The 17,538-nt window shown below is 40.4% G+C and overlaps 1 protein-coding gene across 1 annotated transcript in view; it reads right to left on the bottom strand.

Moving 5' to 3' along the window:
• Positions 1-1,372: 1,372 nt before the first annotated feature.
• TMX3 (thioredoxin-related transmembrane protein 3) overlaps positions 1,373-17,538 on the bottom strand; it is a 37,511-nt gene continuing 21,345 nt past the window's right edge. Inside the window, exons 11-16 of the mRNA XM_010862335.1 lie at positions 16,151-16,208; positions 15,899-15,952; positions 12,494-12,550; positions 7,515-7,644; positions 6,262-6,330; positions 1,373-4,774 (exon numbers count right to left, since the gene is read on the bottom strand). Of these exons, the coding sequence (XP_010860637.1) occupies positions 4,514-4,774; positions 6,262-6,330; positions 7,515-7,644; positions 12,494-12,550; positions 15,899-15,952; positions 16,151-16,208 (629 nt within the window). The 3' untranslated portion in view covers positions 1,373-4,513. The remainder of the gene's footprint in view (positions 4,775-6,261; positions 6,331-7,514; positions 7,645-12,493; positions 12,551-15,898; positions 15,953-16,150; positions 16,209-17,538) is intronic.

The following is a 17,538-nucleotide window of genomic DNA, read 5'->3' as shown; positions in this document are numbered from 1 at the left end:
TACGTGGGAGCCTTGGGAAAGCGCCCAGAGGCTCTGTCGGAGTACTACACCCAGGCTGACTTAAACAACAGGATTTTATTCTCAGTGTCCCTGGAGGTCAGCAGTCCAAGATAAGGGTGTTGCCAGGGTTAGTTCTTGAAGCCGAGACAGCTTCCGTCCCATGTCTCTCTCCCCGCTTCTGGAGGTTTGCGGGTGATCTTTGGCCTTCCTTGACTTGCAGAAGCCTCACCTCAACCCCTGCCTTCATCTTCATTTGGCATTCTCCATTTACGTGTCTGTCTTCAGATTTCCCCTTTTTGTGAACACTGGTCACACGGAATTAGGACGCACCCCATTTCAGTATGGCTTTATACTGACTGGGGCTTCCCTTTAGACAATAAAGAATCCGCCTGAAATGCGGGAGACCTGGATTTGATCCTGGGACAGGAAGATCCCCTGGGGAAGGGCATGGCAACCCACTCCAGGATTCTTGCCTGGAGAATCCCATGGACAGAGGAGCCTGGAGGGCTACAGTTCATGGGGTCATAGAGTCAGACATGACTGACTGACACACTTATGCTAATTATGTCTGTAACAGTCCTACTTCCAAATAAGGTCACATTCTGAGGTACCAGGGGTTGCAACTCCATTGTATGAATTTCGGGGGGACATATTTCAATCAGTAACATGGCTATTAATGCCGAATGAGAGAAGCTATTGGAATCTTATGAGCAGATAAATGCCACAATCCCCCTTAAATTATAAGAGGACACCTTTTGCTGCTCCTTTGATGCTGGGCTGCAGTCAGGAAGGCTGGAGCAGTGAAGCCTGGTGACGGCCAGGACGTGGCAGCCTGAACACAGATGGGTCATTACTGCGCCAGAGACATTCTCATTAAGAGATATGCTCATGGTGTATCCAGTGTGAAAAATGCATGATCAAAATAAAGTTCTGTTTTTTCAATAATACACTCTCCCCATTTGATGCTACTTTAAAGAAGAAACCTTGAGGTTCTAGATTTTCACTTTATTGACAGTGAGAGTGAGGGGCTGGGTCTAAGACTACAATTTAGCAGTTGGATCAAGGACTCAAATCCAATTATTCTAGCTTTAAATTCTGCAATTAATACTTAATATAATCAGGTTTTACAAATACAAAATATATCAAACTCATGAATCTCAGGTTTTTCATCTATATGAAAGAATTAATTATAACCTGATCTCTATCAAATTTGTTTAAATTTTTAAAAACTATGTTTCTATAATTACAAACTTACAATTAACAAGAGGGGAAAAAAATTACTTTGTGTAAGATGAGTCTCAACTGCCCTTTTTGCTTGCACAGAGAAAAATTTACATCCCAGACAATCAAAAGATAAATAGTAAAAATAAAATGGTTACATGTTTTCAATTAATTTATTTAGAAAAACGAAGGTTTACAATTGGTGCCTTAAGGCAGGAGATCATGAATTCAACAAGTTAGTATTAATAATACAGACTTTCAAAAACCTTTATAGATTAGTCCAAAGTAGAAAATTATTTTCTGCCCACTCTTGGACTCAGACACATTCAGAAAAAATATATATTTATAAAAATAAAATGGCAAACATAATCCCACCAATGAACTGATATCAGTTTGTCAGAATAACCTCTGTGTAATAAGAATAGCTGAGTGATTTTTCCCTGCCCTACATCCATATCATATGAAGTGATGATGAAAATATTTACTTTTTGAAAAATAAAAAACATCCCTGAAACAAAACACAAGAAACAGTAAGAACAAATATCCGCTAAATAAAAACAGTGTAACTAATTGCTTTACTATTCATACAGCCTGTCCAGACTCAGCCTCTAGACTTCTGGCTCTTCATGTTATCTCTACTTCAGACACCAGGGAGCACATGTATGAAGAAGAAAATGGAAATCCCCGGTCTAATCCACCTAGATTTCAGATGGCAGTTTCAGAACTATTAATGCATACAATGAAGCAAAAAGGACTGCCAGCTATAATGAAGTGTGCTGCTGATAAAAACTCTCGCTGAAACATCTTTAAAAACTGTGAGTACCGGATTAAGCAACAGCAAGCATCTAGGATCCTGGATTTCAGAAGTTAAAAAGAGAACTTTATTGCAACTGAAAGAGAAGGCAGAAGTCCAACTTACTAAAGGATATTCCCCCTACTGACATGATCACAGTAAGACTTGTCACTGAATTAGGATGTTCAGTGTATCTATGTTCTACAAGATTCATTAAGAAACCTACCTTTATTTTGAAGAAATTTTTCCTAAAATGAAAACAGCATTCCTAGTAAACTCTGCTATCACACTAAAGGGAAAACCATACTAGTGAGCAAAACTTTTCCATTTGTTTTGTGAGGATACTGTGACAGTTATCTTAAACAACTAAAAAGCAAAATTTAAAAAAAAAAATCACTTACAAACCATCTATACTTTTTGTTTCCCCAACATCACATTTTGAAAACACAAACAGAATATGAGGCAACAGTACAGAGTTGTGAAAAAGGTAACAAAGAACTAAGGCTTTAATAGATGAGAAAAATCTCAGAATACAAACGTCACTGAACTGTGTTGATACATACTAAGCTTTGCTCTTTTTCTCTTACCTCTTTTGCTGTTTAATTTACAGGTGTGCTTGACAAAAGACAAAACCACGCCGATGATGGACCTGATAGTGATAAACATGAAGAAAAAAGCCGTGACATTCTCGCAACCTCCTCCTGTCGCTGGTAGTGGCTAAGCTCTAACTTCCCGGCCAGGCTGAGCCCGAGGATCTGTGTCTAACTAAGACTTTCACACACACAGAACAAAACAAGCCTATTCATACCTATTTTCCAAAAGACTCACTTGTTACTCGTTAGAGAGAAATTTCCTTATTAAATTAACAGTATCTATATTCAATTTCCATTTAAGAATACCATTTCATTCTAGTGTTTCCTGCAATTTCCTGTGACTGCCTATGTGCTTCCATTATAAAAATGGTAATGATGAAGTACCAAATTTAAGAATAAATAATTATTATATACTAAAAGGTACAAGAAAGCAATTACAGGTGACTCCTTAGGACTTAAGACTCAAGAGCTTCAGGTTAGTGGTGATCATGGCATCAGAGATAACCCTAGGCTGCCCTGGGGACCGCAGCCCCGAACAGCTTCAGTATCAGGACCATAAGTTACATACTTTTAAAGTGATGAAACATTTTAAAATGTTTAATAATTCAATGAATAACCACTCAAATTACAGTCACTTAATAAAAATCCTAAACTTAGTTCAAAAATAAAGGTCTCAAAAATAAGCTAATCTATGATAAACATACCATACTATTATTTAAAAAAAAATACCAACTTTGCTCATTACTTAGGATAGAATTCCGATGTTATTCCATCATGGAGAGATGAAGGGTCACTGGCTGAAATGGGTAACACCTGGGAGGATGGAGAGAGCAACTGGCAGATCTCTACTCACTGCATGTGAATTTTCTTCATAGGCTGATTACGTCACTCATTATGAACAGGCACGCCCATAGCATAACATAACAGATGTCAGTAAATTCTGTATGTGTAAGTGTATATATATACACACACCCACATACACACACATTAGATCATAAGTTACCATAAAGTTACTAAACATAAACATAAAAATATGATATATATTACTAAGCAGCAAGAGCTTTTTATCAGAGAAAATTTTTAGATGAAATGCCAATATATAAAACAGAGAAACAAGAGTAGGCTGTTCTGGCTAAAGCAGGGGAGGCAGGAGTAACAGAGAGCCCTGCCCTTCCCGCAGCGCTGGCTGAGACATTGACTCAGTGTCCGAGCCATCATCTGAAATCACTGATCCAAGTCAATCCTGTTTACGCGGTGAAGATTAAACGTAAGACGATATAGGCCCACATTATAGGCCCCTATGAAAGTTCTATAACGCAACCGAGTATAAAGGTAAAAAGTAACAGTTCCTCTCCTTTAAAAATAATAACAAAATAAAATCACTATGCTATATAAAACCAAATTATCTCATAATCTTAATTTGATCCTTGGAAAAAGCTACTAGTTCTCTTTAGAGTGCCTACATTTCAGACTTAATTTTGTCCATATAAATCTTATCCAAAACAGAGGAGAATGCGTGGTGGGAGGTGGAGGTGTTACTTTTCTCTATCACACATGTATCTTCTACCTGACTGGCCGATTTAAATATTCTGCCCAAGAATCTTAATTTTGTCACAGAATATTCAGATAGAGAAACATGCAAATAGAACTGGTCTGGTAGAACAACATCTACAAGGTAAACTCTGACGGAGTGTTCTGACTGACTGACTTGGACAAACTTCCCATCTCTTTGCTCCAAACATCTCCCCGTTTGTGGAAGGACTATTTTATAACCCATGCAGTTGATGTTAGCAAAATACAAATACCACGTTCTCTTCTGGAAAGGTCATGATTAAATGTCTAAATTCAATAAATAGACTCTTTTAATAATGTGAAATCCTATGGAACAGTCTATCCGAGCCGGGTCTCAATCCTTCTTCTTCTCTAGCACGTCTTTGGGCTCCTGCGGGGCGGGCAGCGGAGACGCCGCGCCCCTGGGCTGCGGGGGCTCGGGGCGCTCCGCCGGCTCCGGGCTGTCGTCGGGCTCGTTCTTGGACACTTCGTACCGCTCCTCTATGTAGCCGCCGTCCGCGTCGGCCGTGCAGATGCCGTAGCACATGATGCTGATGACGCCCAGGGGCAGGCCGAAGAGGAAGCAGCCCATCAGCGGGGAGCTCCTGAATATGGACTGTGGAGAAACAAGGAGGCCCCTGTGAGGCCGCCTGACACGGACACCGGCAAGGAACTTGAAAGCCGCTACAGAGTTCCTCCTCCTGCGGCCCTCCAACCTGCTTTTCGTTCCAATGAATCAATGTCAGTTTTTCTGCAGTAACTAGCCCGTGAAAGACACTTTAGACATTTTATATCCGTGTATGTGAGTATGTGGAGCCAAGCTATCCGCAGCAAAAAAGGGCACCAAATCCTCCACTTTTTTTTTTTTTTTAAATTGAAACTTTTAATTTTGTATTGGAGGATAGCCGATTAACAACGCTGAGGATAGTCTCAAGTGGACACCAATCCATTTCCTTTTCAAACGACATTTGTTTTCCTCACATTAATCACAAAGCTCTTTGAGGTAGTTGTTATGTGCCAACAGCTTTACAGCCATATCCTGGCTTGAGAAGGCTGGTTATTTACCATAAGGAAGGTAATACTCTCTTCACATAACATTTTTTACTTGTCTGATTAGAAATTACTAAAATTAACTTAGTAATTTCCCTCAGATCCCAGAAAAGTAAAAGCAACATGAATGAGTTTTTCAACTATACTATAGTCTATGGATTGTGACTGTAACTCTTGAGAACTAAAGAGACAAATTCAAAGCAGAGCAGGGTCACTTGGGAGTGAGATAATGGAAAACAACATCACAGAGTCAAGGTGCTGCAAGCAAGAACAAGGCAGGCCGGGGTCCAGTGTGGGCTCAGACCGAGAAAATGTGAGAGGGACAGAGAACAGTGACGTGAGTCACTGGAAAAGGGGAGGAGAGTGATCAGTGCCGATCACTGCAGTTAACACTAATCATGCAGAGGTTCAGAGAGGACTTGGAGACAGGGCAGGAGGAAGTGAGCAGCAAACCACGTGGAGGCCACTCACACGCATGTGACCAGGGCCCAACCCATGGAAAGGTCACGAAAAATGGAAGGCGCAGGAGTAGGTCAGGATTAATAGCGGCAACTTCTCACCAGTGGAAGATCAGTTCAGTTTTAGTTGCTTTAGGCCACAATGAATGAAAACACCCAAGGAGTAGTTAAAATAGACAGTGAGAACTACGTTTAAGGCTTCAACAAATTTAGGGCTACTCTGCAGCCAAGCTGACAGCTGAAGCTGGGATAGTAAGAGAGATTTCCTGGACTTCTCAGCAAGAGGGTTTCAGATCCAAGGACTGAGAAGGGCAGGAGGAGGAAAGAAACTCTGAAAAACACCAAGTCACGCTGTTAAGTTGAGCGACACTGAATTCCAGTTGCCTCACCAATCATACAGAAAAAAACAACTGGAGAAACTTAATTTTCATCTGATCAGTATCTTTTCTTAACATAAATACGTACTAGATCTCATCTTGTAAGATGTATTTTTATCAAATCCTTTGCAACTCCAGATTTTATTAATATCTTAGACAAAACCTATATCCCTATGTTCTCAATTATCAATGACACTAAACACACTGTCACAACTTACCACAACAGTAGATTTGGCATCAAATACTATTCGTTTCAATCTCTGCAAAATGCTGTCACCTCCTTGGGCCTTAAAGTTAACAGGAAGAAACAAACTGTTATTTCAGTGCTATCATTTCATTCATCTGTTAGGTAATCATTCTTAGGATGGTAGGTCAAGAGTTGACGACAAAAGATTACACGGAGCACCTAAGAGTTGTGGAGTAAACCTTCCTGTTCTTTCCATCCCTCCCTGCTTCTGTCCTCCTGTATGAACACAGTCTGACTCTCCTCTGAAAACACGTCCTCCCTAGCACTCTGGCTGAGGCTGGCCCGCCCCGGGTGCAGGCCCGCCCTGTTTCTGAGTTTAGCTGAGCGTGGTAAGAGCTGCTGCAGGGTCTTTCCTGTCCTACAGGGAGAGCCTCCTCGGTGATGAAACCCAAAGGGAAACGGGGCTGGAAGGCAGAGGGGGCAAGATTCCTGACGGAAACCCATCCAGTTCCTTATTCAGCACCCCCTGAAGTCTGTTCCCTCCCCCAATCTCACTAACGGACACAGAAGGGCTCTTACTCACACAGGTGAGCCTCACTTGAACAAGTGTTACCTTTACAAACATAAAACCCTACTACGTGGTTAAGAGCATTCCCAAAGAAGAAATACTTGTTACTCTGTGAGCCAACATTCAAATAGTTTGTGTAAAGCTGAAACCAGTCTCACAAAATAATTAAGTTTCATGAAAGCACAGAAGTTTCATATTTTCTCTTAAAAAAAGTTTAGATTATCCATTCATCATTCTGAGAAATGTTTTACAGAATTCTATTTGGAATAGTCCACTCAGGCTGGTTCTAAATACATTTCCTGATCTTTTAAAGAAACTGTGGCTTTATTCACAGGTTTTTTTAAGAAAACTAATCCAAGTGACTATTCAACTGTATTTGTGAATCCAGATACTAAGAATTATTTAGTTCACCATCAGATGGCTCTGTCCCCCGCAGACCTCTCAGCCTCCACAGCCCTGACTCTGACTCTACATGTCAAGCACCTCCCCGTCACTATGACAACCGGACATGCCCTCCCAACAGAGTCCCGCCCATCAGTGCCCTGGCCACTGACAGCCTGCGGAACTGATTCCACCTACAGTGAGAGAACTGGGGAGGACAGAGGTCTGCCCTACCCGGGGGGAGGCCGAATCATCTTCTCAGAATCACAGGAAAAGAACTCATTTCTCCTCTACGTCCTCCCATCACCCCTTTGAAATTACAGTGAACAACTCACATCTACTGTGCCATCCAAGATGTTATTAATGAACTGGACCATGTCTTCTGCATTCTTAATCTGTCTATCTAGTAAAAAGTACTGTTGGTTTGAAGTATTCAGTACAACCACAGTTGGGACTTTCAATTCACTGAAAAAAAAAAAAAAAAAACAGAGAAGTCAAAATACATGTTAAACACAGAGACAACAAATATCCTGATGTTTGAATTAAATCCAAATAACTAAAAATACAAAAGGGAGCTATAATGGTTTTGCCTTCCTCTGTTTACATAATTTCAAATTGTGCATCAATTTAAAAAATAGCTAAATTAACATTTATGAGAATTGCTAGCATACAATATCAGATAGCTAAATATTTATGATTAAACCTAAAGATAAAAGTTAGTATGTATGAAGTGCCCGTTTCTGGGCAGTATAATCCCTTGCACAAGTCTATGTTAAACACCATCACTGTTAATCACACACAGCCCACTTCAGTTGAAGCATTGTCTCCAGAGTCACTGCCTGTGGTCCACTCTGATGCTTTCCCACAATGCAGCTTAAAGCTAATATTTTTCATTTAAAGGTAAATAAAGGTGGGGGAGTTTGAGTAAACTCCAGGAGTTGTTGATGGACAGGGAGGCCTGGCGTGCTGCAGTCCATGGGGTTGCCAAGAGTCAGACACGACTGAGTGACTGAACTGAAGTGAAGTCAAGTCGCTCAGTCGTGTCCAACTCTTTGCGACCCCATGGACTGTAGCCCACCAGGCTCCTCCATCCATGGAATTTTCTAGGCAAGAGTACTGGAGTGGGTTGCCATTTCCTTCTCCAGGAACTGAACTGAAAAGAGGGAGGACTTATCTTGTAAAAGCAATTAAATGAGAAAATTCAAGTTAAATATCCAGCACATCCCTTGTACAGAACAGCAGTTCAATAAACATAATTCCAAAGCCTCTCAACTTGCCACCACCCCACAGTACAATCACCCATCCTCCTGGGTGCTCCAGGGACATACTAGATGTCAATTCAGTTTGCAGACAAAAACCGTAACATAATATTACTAATGTGTCATTTACTTCAAATACTTTTTATCTTTTTCCCTTCAAGGATAGGACTTTGCATAATTATAGAAAGGGCCTTCATTCAGGTTAGGGTGAGTTGTGTGTCTATTTGTATCAGTTCATGGTTATTCGTGTGTCTATTATGGAAAAGCACAGAACTCTACAGTAGAAACAATTCACAGCCCTGTATGATCACCACATGAGTAACTGAGTCCAGGAGGCTGCTTTCTTGCTTAATAATCCTCGACCCCTCCCCACACCACATGCTTCTCCCAGGGAGACAATGTGCGCATCTTCGCGTGTCTCCATGATTGCCTTGAGCAGAGGATCTACCTGCCAAGTATGGGGACGACAGGGAGGCGAGGCCTGGACCTAACTGGCAGCCTGCAGCCACATGGGACTGTGCCCAGACAAGGTCAGCCAAGCCCAGACAAGCGAGAGAGAGAATAAATGATTACTGTTTTACACCAGTGGGTACTAGGGTACTTTATTATCCAGTATTATTAGGCAATAATTAACTGTGTAATTAAAAAATAATCTTAGCTTCATTCTTGTTCACAAAACCAGGAAACAACTTTTTGACTTATAGCAATTATCATTATATTGTATCAGTAGCAAAATTCTATTTTTATGGAATGAATTAAGAACCTGGTCTTCCTACAAAAATATACTTTATGAAGAAATTAAAATACACAGCTGAACTGGAAACAATATTTTCTGAGATAATTCAATTTGAATAATGATGAAAAATAACCCCTCATCCTATCTCACAGACACCTAATACAAAATAATTTAACACACCAAAGGTCTGAGAGGACCCTATTTCCTTGGAGAAAAAGTAAAAAACATAGTCAAAGCTACCGTGTTAAACTATCATGTAATATCATGTATTTTGCCCTAAGTTAAAAACTTCTAGGCATAAATACTGATTAAATTCCACTAACGTATGTGTCAGTACTGATGGTACACTGGTGAGGAGCTTTTGGAGTTAGAGAAGTCTGAATTTGGGGCCTGGGTCTCTGACTTACTTGCTGGGCATCATTTGGCTTATTAGTTAACTTGAGTTTCTTCTAAGAAATTTCCATTTCCTCATCTATATAAAATGGAAAGAATAATAGTACTTACACCTTACTGAGTTGGCGTAAAAGTCAGAAAACACAGGCTGACCACCCAGTCCAGTGTTGGTCACAGAAGTGTTCATTGAGGACTTTCAATTACTATATAACCATCATTATATGCTTTCTCTCTTCTCTCAAAAAAAAAAATACAAACTTCTAACCATAGCAGTAGCAAAACTTCTACTATCACATAACTCACATTAGAAATAATACTCCTGAAGGAATGTCCATCCATCTCTAGAAATTCTGAGTATTACCCAGAATCAAGATGTTTATCAGGCACAAACTGCTTTGGCCTCTTGCTCACAATGTTTTACTTCATCACTTTACTGGCTTGCCTCCAAGAACATTATAAAAAGTGGTTGTATTGAAATCCTCACTATACACAGTATAACAAAATTCTACAAAACACATTTCTACTGTAATATGGGGCTTCCCAGGTGGCGCATAGTAAAGAATCCGCTTGCCAGGACAGGAGACACGGGTTTGACCTCTGGGTTGGGAAGATCCCCAGGAGGCAGAAATGGCAATCCACTCCAGTGTTCTTGTCTGGAGATTCCCATGGACAGAGGAGCTTGGTGAGCGACGATCCATGAGATCTCCAAGAGTTGGACATGACTGAGCACATTATAATGTGCCCCCTTTATAAGATCACGCAGCATAGCAATTTCTCTTATGTCTCTACAGGGTCAACCGAACTCCTGTAAGCAACAGTCATTTTATAGGTGATGGGAATGCGTAAACCATGTTTTTATACTTTGTATTGAGTATTAAAAATTCAAATAAGTACCTTTAATAATTGTATAGATACTTTATTTTCCTTTGTCTTAATTTCTTCATTATGTATTAAATCTGGTACTTTATATCTTTGGTAAACCCTCTCAAATTCTTACTGGAATAAGGATAATGCTGCTAAGTCACTTCAGTCATGTCCAACTCTGTGCGACCCCAGAGACGACAGCCCACCAGGCTTCCCCGTCCCTGGGATTCTCCAGGCAAGAACACTGGAGTGGGTTGCCATTTCCTTTTCCAATGCATGAAAGTGAAAAGTGAAAGTGAAGTCACTCAGGCGTGTCCGATTCCTAGCGACCCCATGGACTACAGCCTACCAAGCTCCTCTGTCCATGGAATTTTCCAGGCAAGAGTACTGGAGTGGGGTGCCTTTGCCTTCTCCAAGGATAATGAATTGATTATAAATGAATAAAGCTACTTTACTTTGTAATTTTAAGATTATTAAGACATTTGCTCCCTGGAAGAAAAGCTGTGACAAACCTAGACAGCCTATTAAAAAGCAGAGACACATCACTTTACCGACAAAGATCCATACAGTCAAAGCTATGGTTTTTCCAGTAGTCATGTATAGATGTGAGAGTTGGACCATAAGGAAAGCTGAGCACCAAAGAATTGATGCTTCTGAACTGTGGTATTGGAGAAGACCCTTGGACTGCAAGATCAAACCAGTCAATCCCAAAGGAAATCAATCCTGAATATTCCTTGGAAGGACTGATGCTGAAACTCCAATACTTTGGCCGCCTGATGCAAAGAACTGACTCATCTGAAAAGACCCTGATGCTGGGAAAGATTGAGGGCTGGAGGAGAAGTGGATGACAGAGCATGAGATGGTTGGATGGCATCACCGACTCAATGGACATGAGTTTGAGCAAGCTCCGGGAGTTGGTGATGGACAGGGAGGCCTCGTGTGCTGCAGTCCATGGAGGCCAAAAAGTCAAGCACCTGAACTGAACTGAACGTTGTAATTTTAGGCTCTGGAGGGATTTCCCCATTTTCACGTCTGTGCTCTTTTTAAGACCCATTTTCCAAACGCTCGTGTGTCTGCCTATTGCTCCCTGCCTGAAATGACCTCTCTGCGTTCTTCATTCAGCTACCTTCTCATTCTTTAGAACTTCTCTTAATTACTGCCTCCTCTGGCAAGCATTTTCTGAGCCCCTGCGCCTTCTGTGTGTCAGGATGAGGGCGGCAGTGGGGGGTTTCTCACATTCTCAGACAGTCTGCAACCATCATCCTGTCTAACTGAGCAAACTGGAAACATCTGAAGACGGGGACTCCATAATCTACTCACTTTTTTGCATCAACAGTGCAGTGCCAAACACAGCGTGTGACATACAGCAAATACTCACTAAATGTCCAATGAATCTAATAGGCTTTCATTTGAAATTTATTACTTTGGTATAGGTTTGGTAAATGTTTTCTAATATCAACTTTCTGAAGTGACAAATCATATCTTAATACCATAAGCATAATCAGTATTATTTTAAAACTGCATAGTTTTCCTATAAAGTCTGTTAAAATAAATTCTTTTAGAATAGTAATTAATCCCTGAATGCTAAAAATTTTCTAATTAAGTTTTATTCATTAAAACTGAATTAAGGTGCATTTTAGACAGAAACTACAAAGTTTACAAATTTTTGAATGATGATATTCTTTCCAAAATACTATGTTATCAACATTAAAATGGGAGTATATTTTTAGAATAGAGAATTTTAAAGTTTAGTAAGTTTCAAATACAGATTTTAAAACCTAAAGTAAAATATTTAATGGGAGTGTATCTTTACTAACATATACAAAGGTTTGCTTTCTTTCAGCTATTAGTCCTTCTGCCTGTCTTTGAAAAACAGAAATTTAAAAACTAATAGTCAGGACTGCCCTGGTGGTCTGATGGTCAGGACCCCACACTCCTACTGCAGGGGGCATGCGTTCAAACCTCGATCGAAGAACTAAAATCCTGTAAGCCACACAGTGTGGCCAAAACAACAAAGAAGAGTTGGTAACAAAATCATTGAGTCATTTAGCATTTTACTTACTCCATCAGCAAGGTATTTATATAGTCATTTCCATCCATATGGCCAAACTGAAAATCCCTAATCAACAACCAAAAAGAAGAGAGATAAAGAGAGCAATGTTAAATATTAATATACAAAAAAAGAATAAATACAAACCACTGAATTTATTGTTTGCTAAGCATGTAAATACTGTAAACATATAACATATAAATTATATACAATAAATATTAAAAAGTGTCAATTCTACTAGCTTTGGAGATACAAACACAATATAACAAGAAAATTTTAAAGACATTTCTATTTTGTTTCATACTATGTAATAGGAGAAATAAATATATATATATAATTGACACATCATTGAGAGACTCAGCATAAAAAAGGTACAATATGTAATGTGACAGATTTACACTGACTGTCTTATGACAAACTGACTCAGCACACAGGAAAAATACTACCTATTTTTTAGGTTCCATTTACTTTGAGTTCTTGTTAAAATCATCATCTTTCTGCATCTGATTTGTAGCTGCTCACTGAACTGTACCTCAAATGCATGACTAAACAGGGAATCTCATTTTACTGGGCTTTGCTTTACTGTAGTTCCCAGATCGGAGAAGGCAATGGCGACCCACTCCAGGACTCTTGCCTGGAAAATCCCATGGATAGAGGAGCCTGGTGAGCTGCAGTACATGGGGTCCCTAAGAGTCGTACACGACTGAGTGACTTCACTTTCACTTTCACTTTCACGCACTGGAGAAGGAAATGGCAACCCACTCCAGTCTTCTTGCCTGGAGAATCCCAGGGATGGGGGAGCCTGGTGGGCTGCCGTCACTGGGGTCGCACAGAGTCAGACACGACTGAAGCGACTTAGCAGCAGCAGTAGCAGTTCCCAGATAGTATGCTTTTTTCTTTTTTTCACCTTAACAAATTGAAGTTTCTTGCAACTCCGTTGAGTGAGTCTATCAGTGCTATTTTACCAACAGTATTTGCTCATTTTGTGTCACATTTTTAGTAATTCTCACAATATTATAAATTTTTTCATTATTTTTATATCTGCTCTGATGATCCGTAAGCAGTGATCTGTAATGTTACTGCTGTGATTTTGGGGCGCCATGAACTGTGTCCATGTAAGACTTCCAATTTAAGTAATAAATGTTATGTGTGTTCTGACTTCTCCACCAACCAGCCATTCTCCCATCTCTCTCCCTCTCCTCTGGCCTCCCTGTTCCCTGAGACACAACAATGTTGAAATCAGACGGGGTAATCACCCTACAATGGCCTCTAAATGTTCAAGTGAAAGAGTCCCGTGTCTCTCACTTTAAATCCAAAGCTATAAAAGATCCAGTTCAGAAAGGGAGGGAAGTTGAAGGTTGAGATAGGCTGAAAGCTAGGCCTCTTGCAGCAAAATAGTCAGCCAAGTTATGAATGCCAAGGGAAAGTTCTTGAAGGAAATTAAAGGTGCTATTCCAGTGACTACACAAATGGCAAGCAAGTAAAACAGCCTTATTACTTATACGCAGAGTTTGGGGGTTTCTGGATAGAAGATCAAAGCAGCTAAAACATTTCCTTAAGCCAAAGCCTAACCCAGAGCAAGGCCCTAACTCCCTTCAGTTCTGTAGAGGCTGAGAAAGCTGAAGAAACTGGGAAGAAAATTTGAAGCCAGCAGAGGGTGGTTTATTAGACTTAAGGACAGAAGCCTACTGCATGACAGCAAAGTGCAAGGTGAGGCAGCAAGAGCTGATGCAGAAGCCACAGCAAGCTACCCAGATCCAGCTCAGATCATTAATGAAGGTGGCTGCATCAAACTAGAGATTCTCAGTGTAGATGCAACAGCCTTCTGTCGGAAGAAGATGCCATCTAGGACTTTTGGAGCCAGAGAGGAGATGTCCATGCCTGGCTTTTAAACCTTCAAAGGACAGGCTGACTCTTGTGAGGGGCAAACATAGTTCGTGACTCTAAGTTGAAACCAATGCTCATTTATCATTTTAAAAATATTAAAAGTTTTTAAGAATTATGCTAAATCTACCCTGCCTTTTTATGACAACATAGCCTGGGTGTAGCATATCTATTTACAACATGGTTTGATAATATTTTAAGCCCTACTGTTGAGACCTACTGCTCAGGAAAACAAAAAAGATTCAAACTATCTGCTGGTTGACAATGCACTTGGGTCCCCCAAGAGCTCTGATGGAGAGATACAATGAGATGAATGTTGTGTTCCCTCCTGCTAACGTTAACACAACACCCATTCTTCAGCCCTCTGACTCTCAAGTCTTCTTAGGGAAGAAGCACATTTCCTAAGGCCACAGCTGCCACACACAGTGACAGATCTGGTGGATCTGGGCAGAGTCAACTGCAAACCTCCGGCAGGGAGTCACAATCCTAGATGCCACTGAGAGCATTCATGATTCATGGGGAGAGGTCAAATATCGACACCAAGAGGAGTTTGGAAGAGGCAGATTCCAACCCTCATAGACGATTCTGAGTCGTTCAACATTTCAGAGAAGGAAATGACTACTGATGTAGTGAACAGTCAGAAAACTAGAGTTAGGAATGGAGCCCGAACTGCTACAATCCTGTGATAACATATGAGTGGATGAGGAGTTGCTTCTTATGGATGAGCAGAGAAAGTGCTTCCAGGAATCTACTCCTGGGGAAGAGGTTACCAAGACTGTTGAAATCACAACATTTAGAGGACTCAGAATACTACATAAACTTAGCTGACAAAGGAGCAGGGTTTGAGAGGATCACTTCAGATTCTGAAAGATGTTCTAATGTGGGCAAAATGCTGTCAATGCTATGGAGAAATTGTTCAGGAAAGGAAGAGTTGATCCATGAGGCAGATGTTATTGTTCTATTTTAAGAAAAAGCCACGGCCACCCCAATCTCGACCACCCTGGTCAGTCAGCAACCTTCAACACGGGGGCAACCTTCCACCAGCAAAAAGATTACAGCCCACTGAAGGACAGGGTAATGATCGTCATTTTTAAAGTATGGACATTTTTTCAGACACAGTGCTGCTGCACACTTAACAGACCACAGCATATATCAAAACATAATTTTTATATGTACTAGGGAAACAGAGATTCCGTGTGACTTGCTGTACTGCAGTGGTTTGGAGCCAAGTCCGCAACACCTCTGAAATATATGCTTGTGTATGGGCATGTTTTCTTACCACATACTTACCCTAAATCCTAACAAGATGCAGGTATGATTCAAATTAGAAGGTTTTTTTTTTTTCTAACTTGTAAGACATATATCAACAAACTTCAAGTCCAAACAATTCATAATGAAATGCAACATGCTGTAATTCATTTCAGCTCCTTGATTCATCTTTTAAAGTATGGAATACACCTTACTTTTGCTTTACTGTATTACAAAATATAATGAAATAAAGATAATGGAGCTTTCCAGAATGCAAACACCTACCTGTGGAACTGGTCTCTGTAATCTCTAGCAACTTCCTGAATAATTGATTTTAATCTGTAAGAAAATAAAAAACACATGAACATTCCATCTTGTCAACTTGAAAAAATAAAATTATTCAATTATAGTATCTGCTGCTTTATCTAATGTTTAACGCTGCAGGAAAAGTAACATACCATATCAATTTATCTGAAGGCCATGTAAAGTCTGAACTGGATGATAGCTGAAGCTTAAAACTATTTCAAGGCACTATACCTGGTATGTTCAACTGATGTATTTTTCTCATCAATTACTGCAATAGCCACAAGCTTTCCTGAAATGAAGAATGACATATCTAAATTCTATAGTCCTAATTATACAAACTTTCCAATTATTACTGTACTTACGAACAGGAAAATAGTATATAGCTTATAAATCCAATTCCAATTATTTTAAACGTATTATGTTTAACAGAGTGAAACCCTGAATTATTTAACATCAAGTGATAAATTCTAACCTACCTCCAACCCGCAAAATATAAATATCAATTAGTGAGTGAAAGTCGCTCAGCTATGTCCGACTCTTTGTGACAAGGAGTATGTCAAGGCTGTATATTGTCACCCTGCTTATTTAACTTATACGCAGAGTACATCATGAGAAATGCTGGGCTGGAGGAAGCACAAGCTGGAATCAAGACTGCCAGTAGAAATATCAATAACCTCAGATATGCAGATGACACCACCCTTATGGCAGAAAGTGAAGAAGAACTAAACAGCCTCTTGATGAAAGTGAAAGAGGAGAGTGAAAAAGTTGGCTTAAAGCTCAACATTCAGAAAACTAAGATCATGGCATCTGGTCCCATCACTTCATGGGAAATAGATGGAGAAACAGTTTAAACAGTGGCTGACTTTATTTTTCTGGGCTCCAAAATCACTGCAGATGGTGGTTGCAACCATGAAATTTAAACACACTTACTCCTTGGAAGCAAAGTTATGACCAACCTAGGCAAGAATGTTAAAAATCAAGAGACATTATTTTGCCAACAAAGGTTCGTCTAGTCAAGGCTATGGTTTTTCCAGTGGTCATATATGGATGTGAGAGTTGGACTGTGAAGGAAGCTGAGCGCCGAAGAATTGATGCTTTTGAACTGTGGTGTTAGAGAAGACTCTTGAGAGTCCCTTGGACTGCAAGGAGATCCAACCAGTCCATCCTAAAGGAGATCAGTCCTGGGTATTCATTAGAAGGACTGATGTTGAAGGTGAAACTCCAATACTCTGGCCACCTGATGCGAAGAGATGACTCATGTGAAAAGACCCTGATGCTAGGGAAGATTGAGGGCAGGAGGAGAAGGGGACGACAGAGGATGACATGGTTGGATGGCATCACTGACTCGATGGACATGGGTCTGGGTGGACTCCAGGAGTTGGTGATGGACAGAGAGGCCTGGCATGCTGCATGCAGTTCACGGGGTCACAAGGAGTTGGACACGACTGAGCGAGTGAACTGAACTGGACTATACAGTCCATGGAATTCTCCAGGCCAGAATACTGGAGTGGGTAGCCTTTCCCTTCTCCAGGGGATCTTCTCAACCCAGAGATCAAACCTATGTCTCCTGCATTGCAGGCAGATTCTTTACCAGCTGAGTCACAAGGGAAGCCCAAGAA

The sequence above is a fragment of the Bison bison genome, unplaced genomic scaffold, assembly GCF_000754665.1.
Source record: "Bison bison bison isolate TAMUID 2011002044 unplaced genomic scaffold, Bison_UMD1.0 scf7180017864481, whole genome shotgun sequence".
Lineage (NCBI taxonomy): Eukaryota > Metazoa > Chordata > Mammalia > Artiodactyla > Bovidae > Bison > Bison bison.
This window is presented reverse-complemented; position numbering and strand designations above follow the sequence as displayed.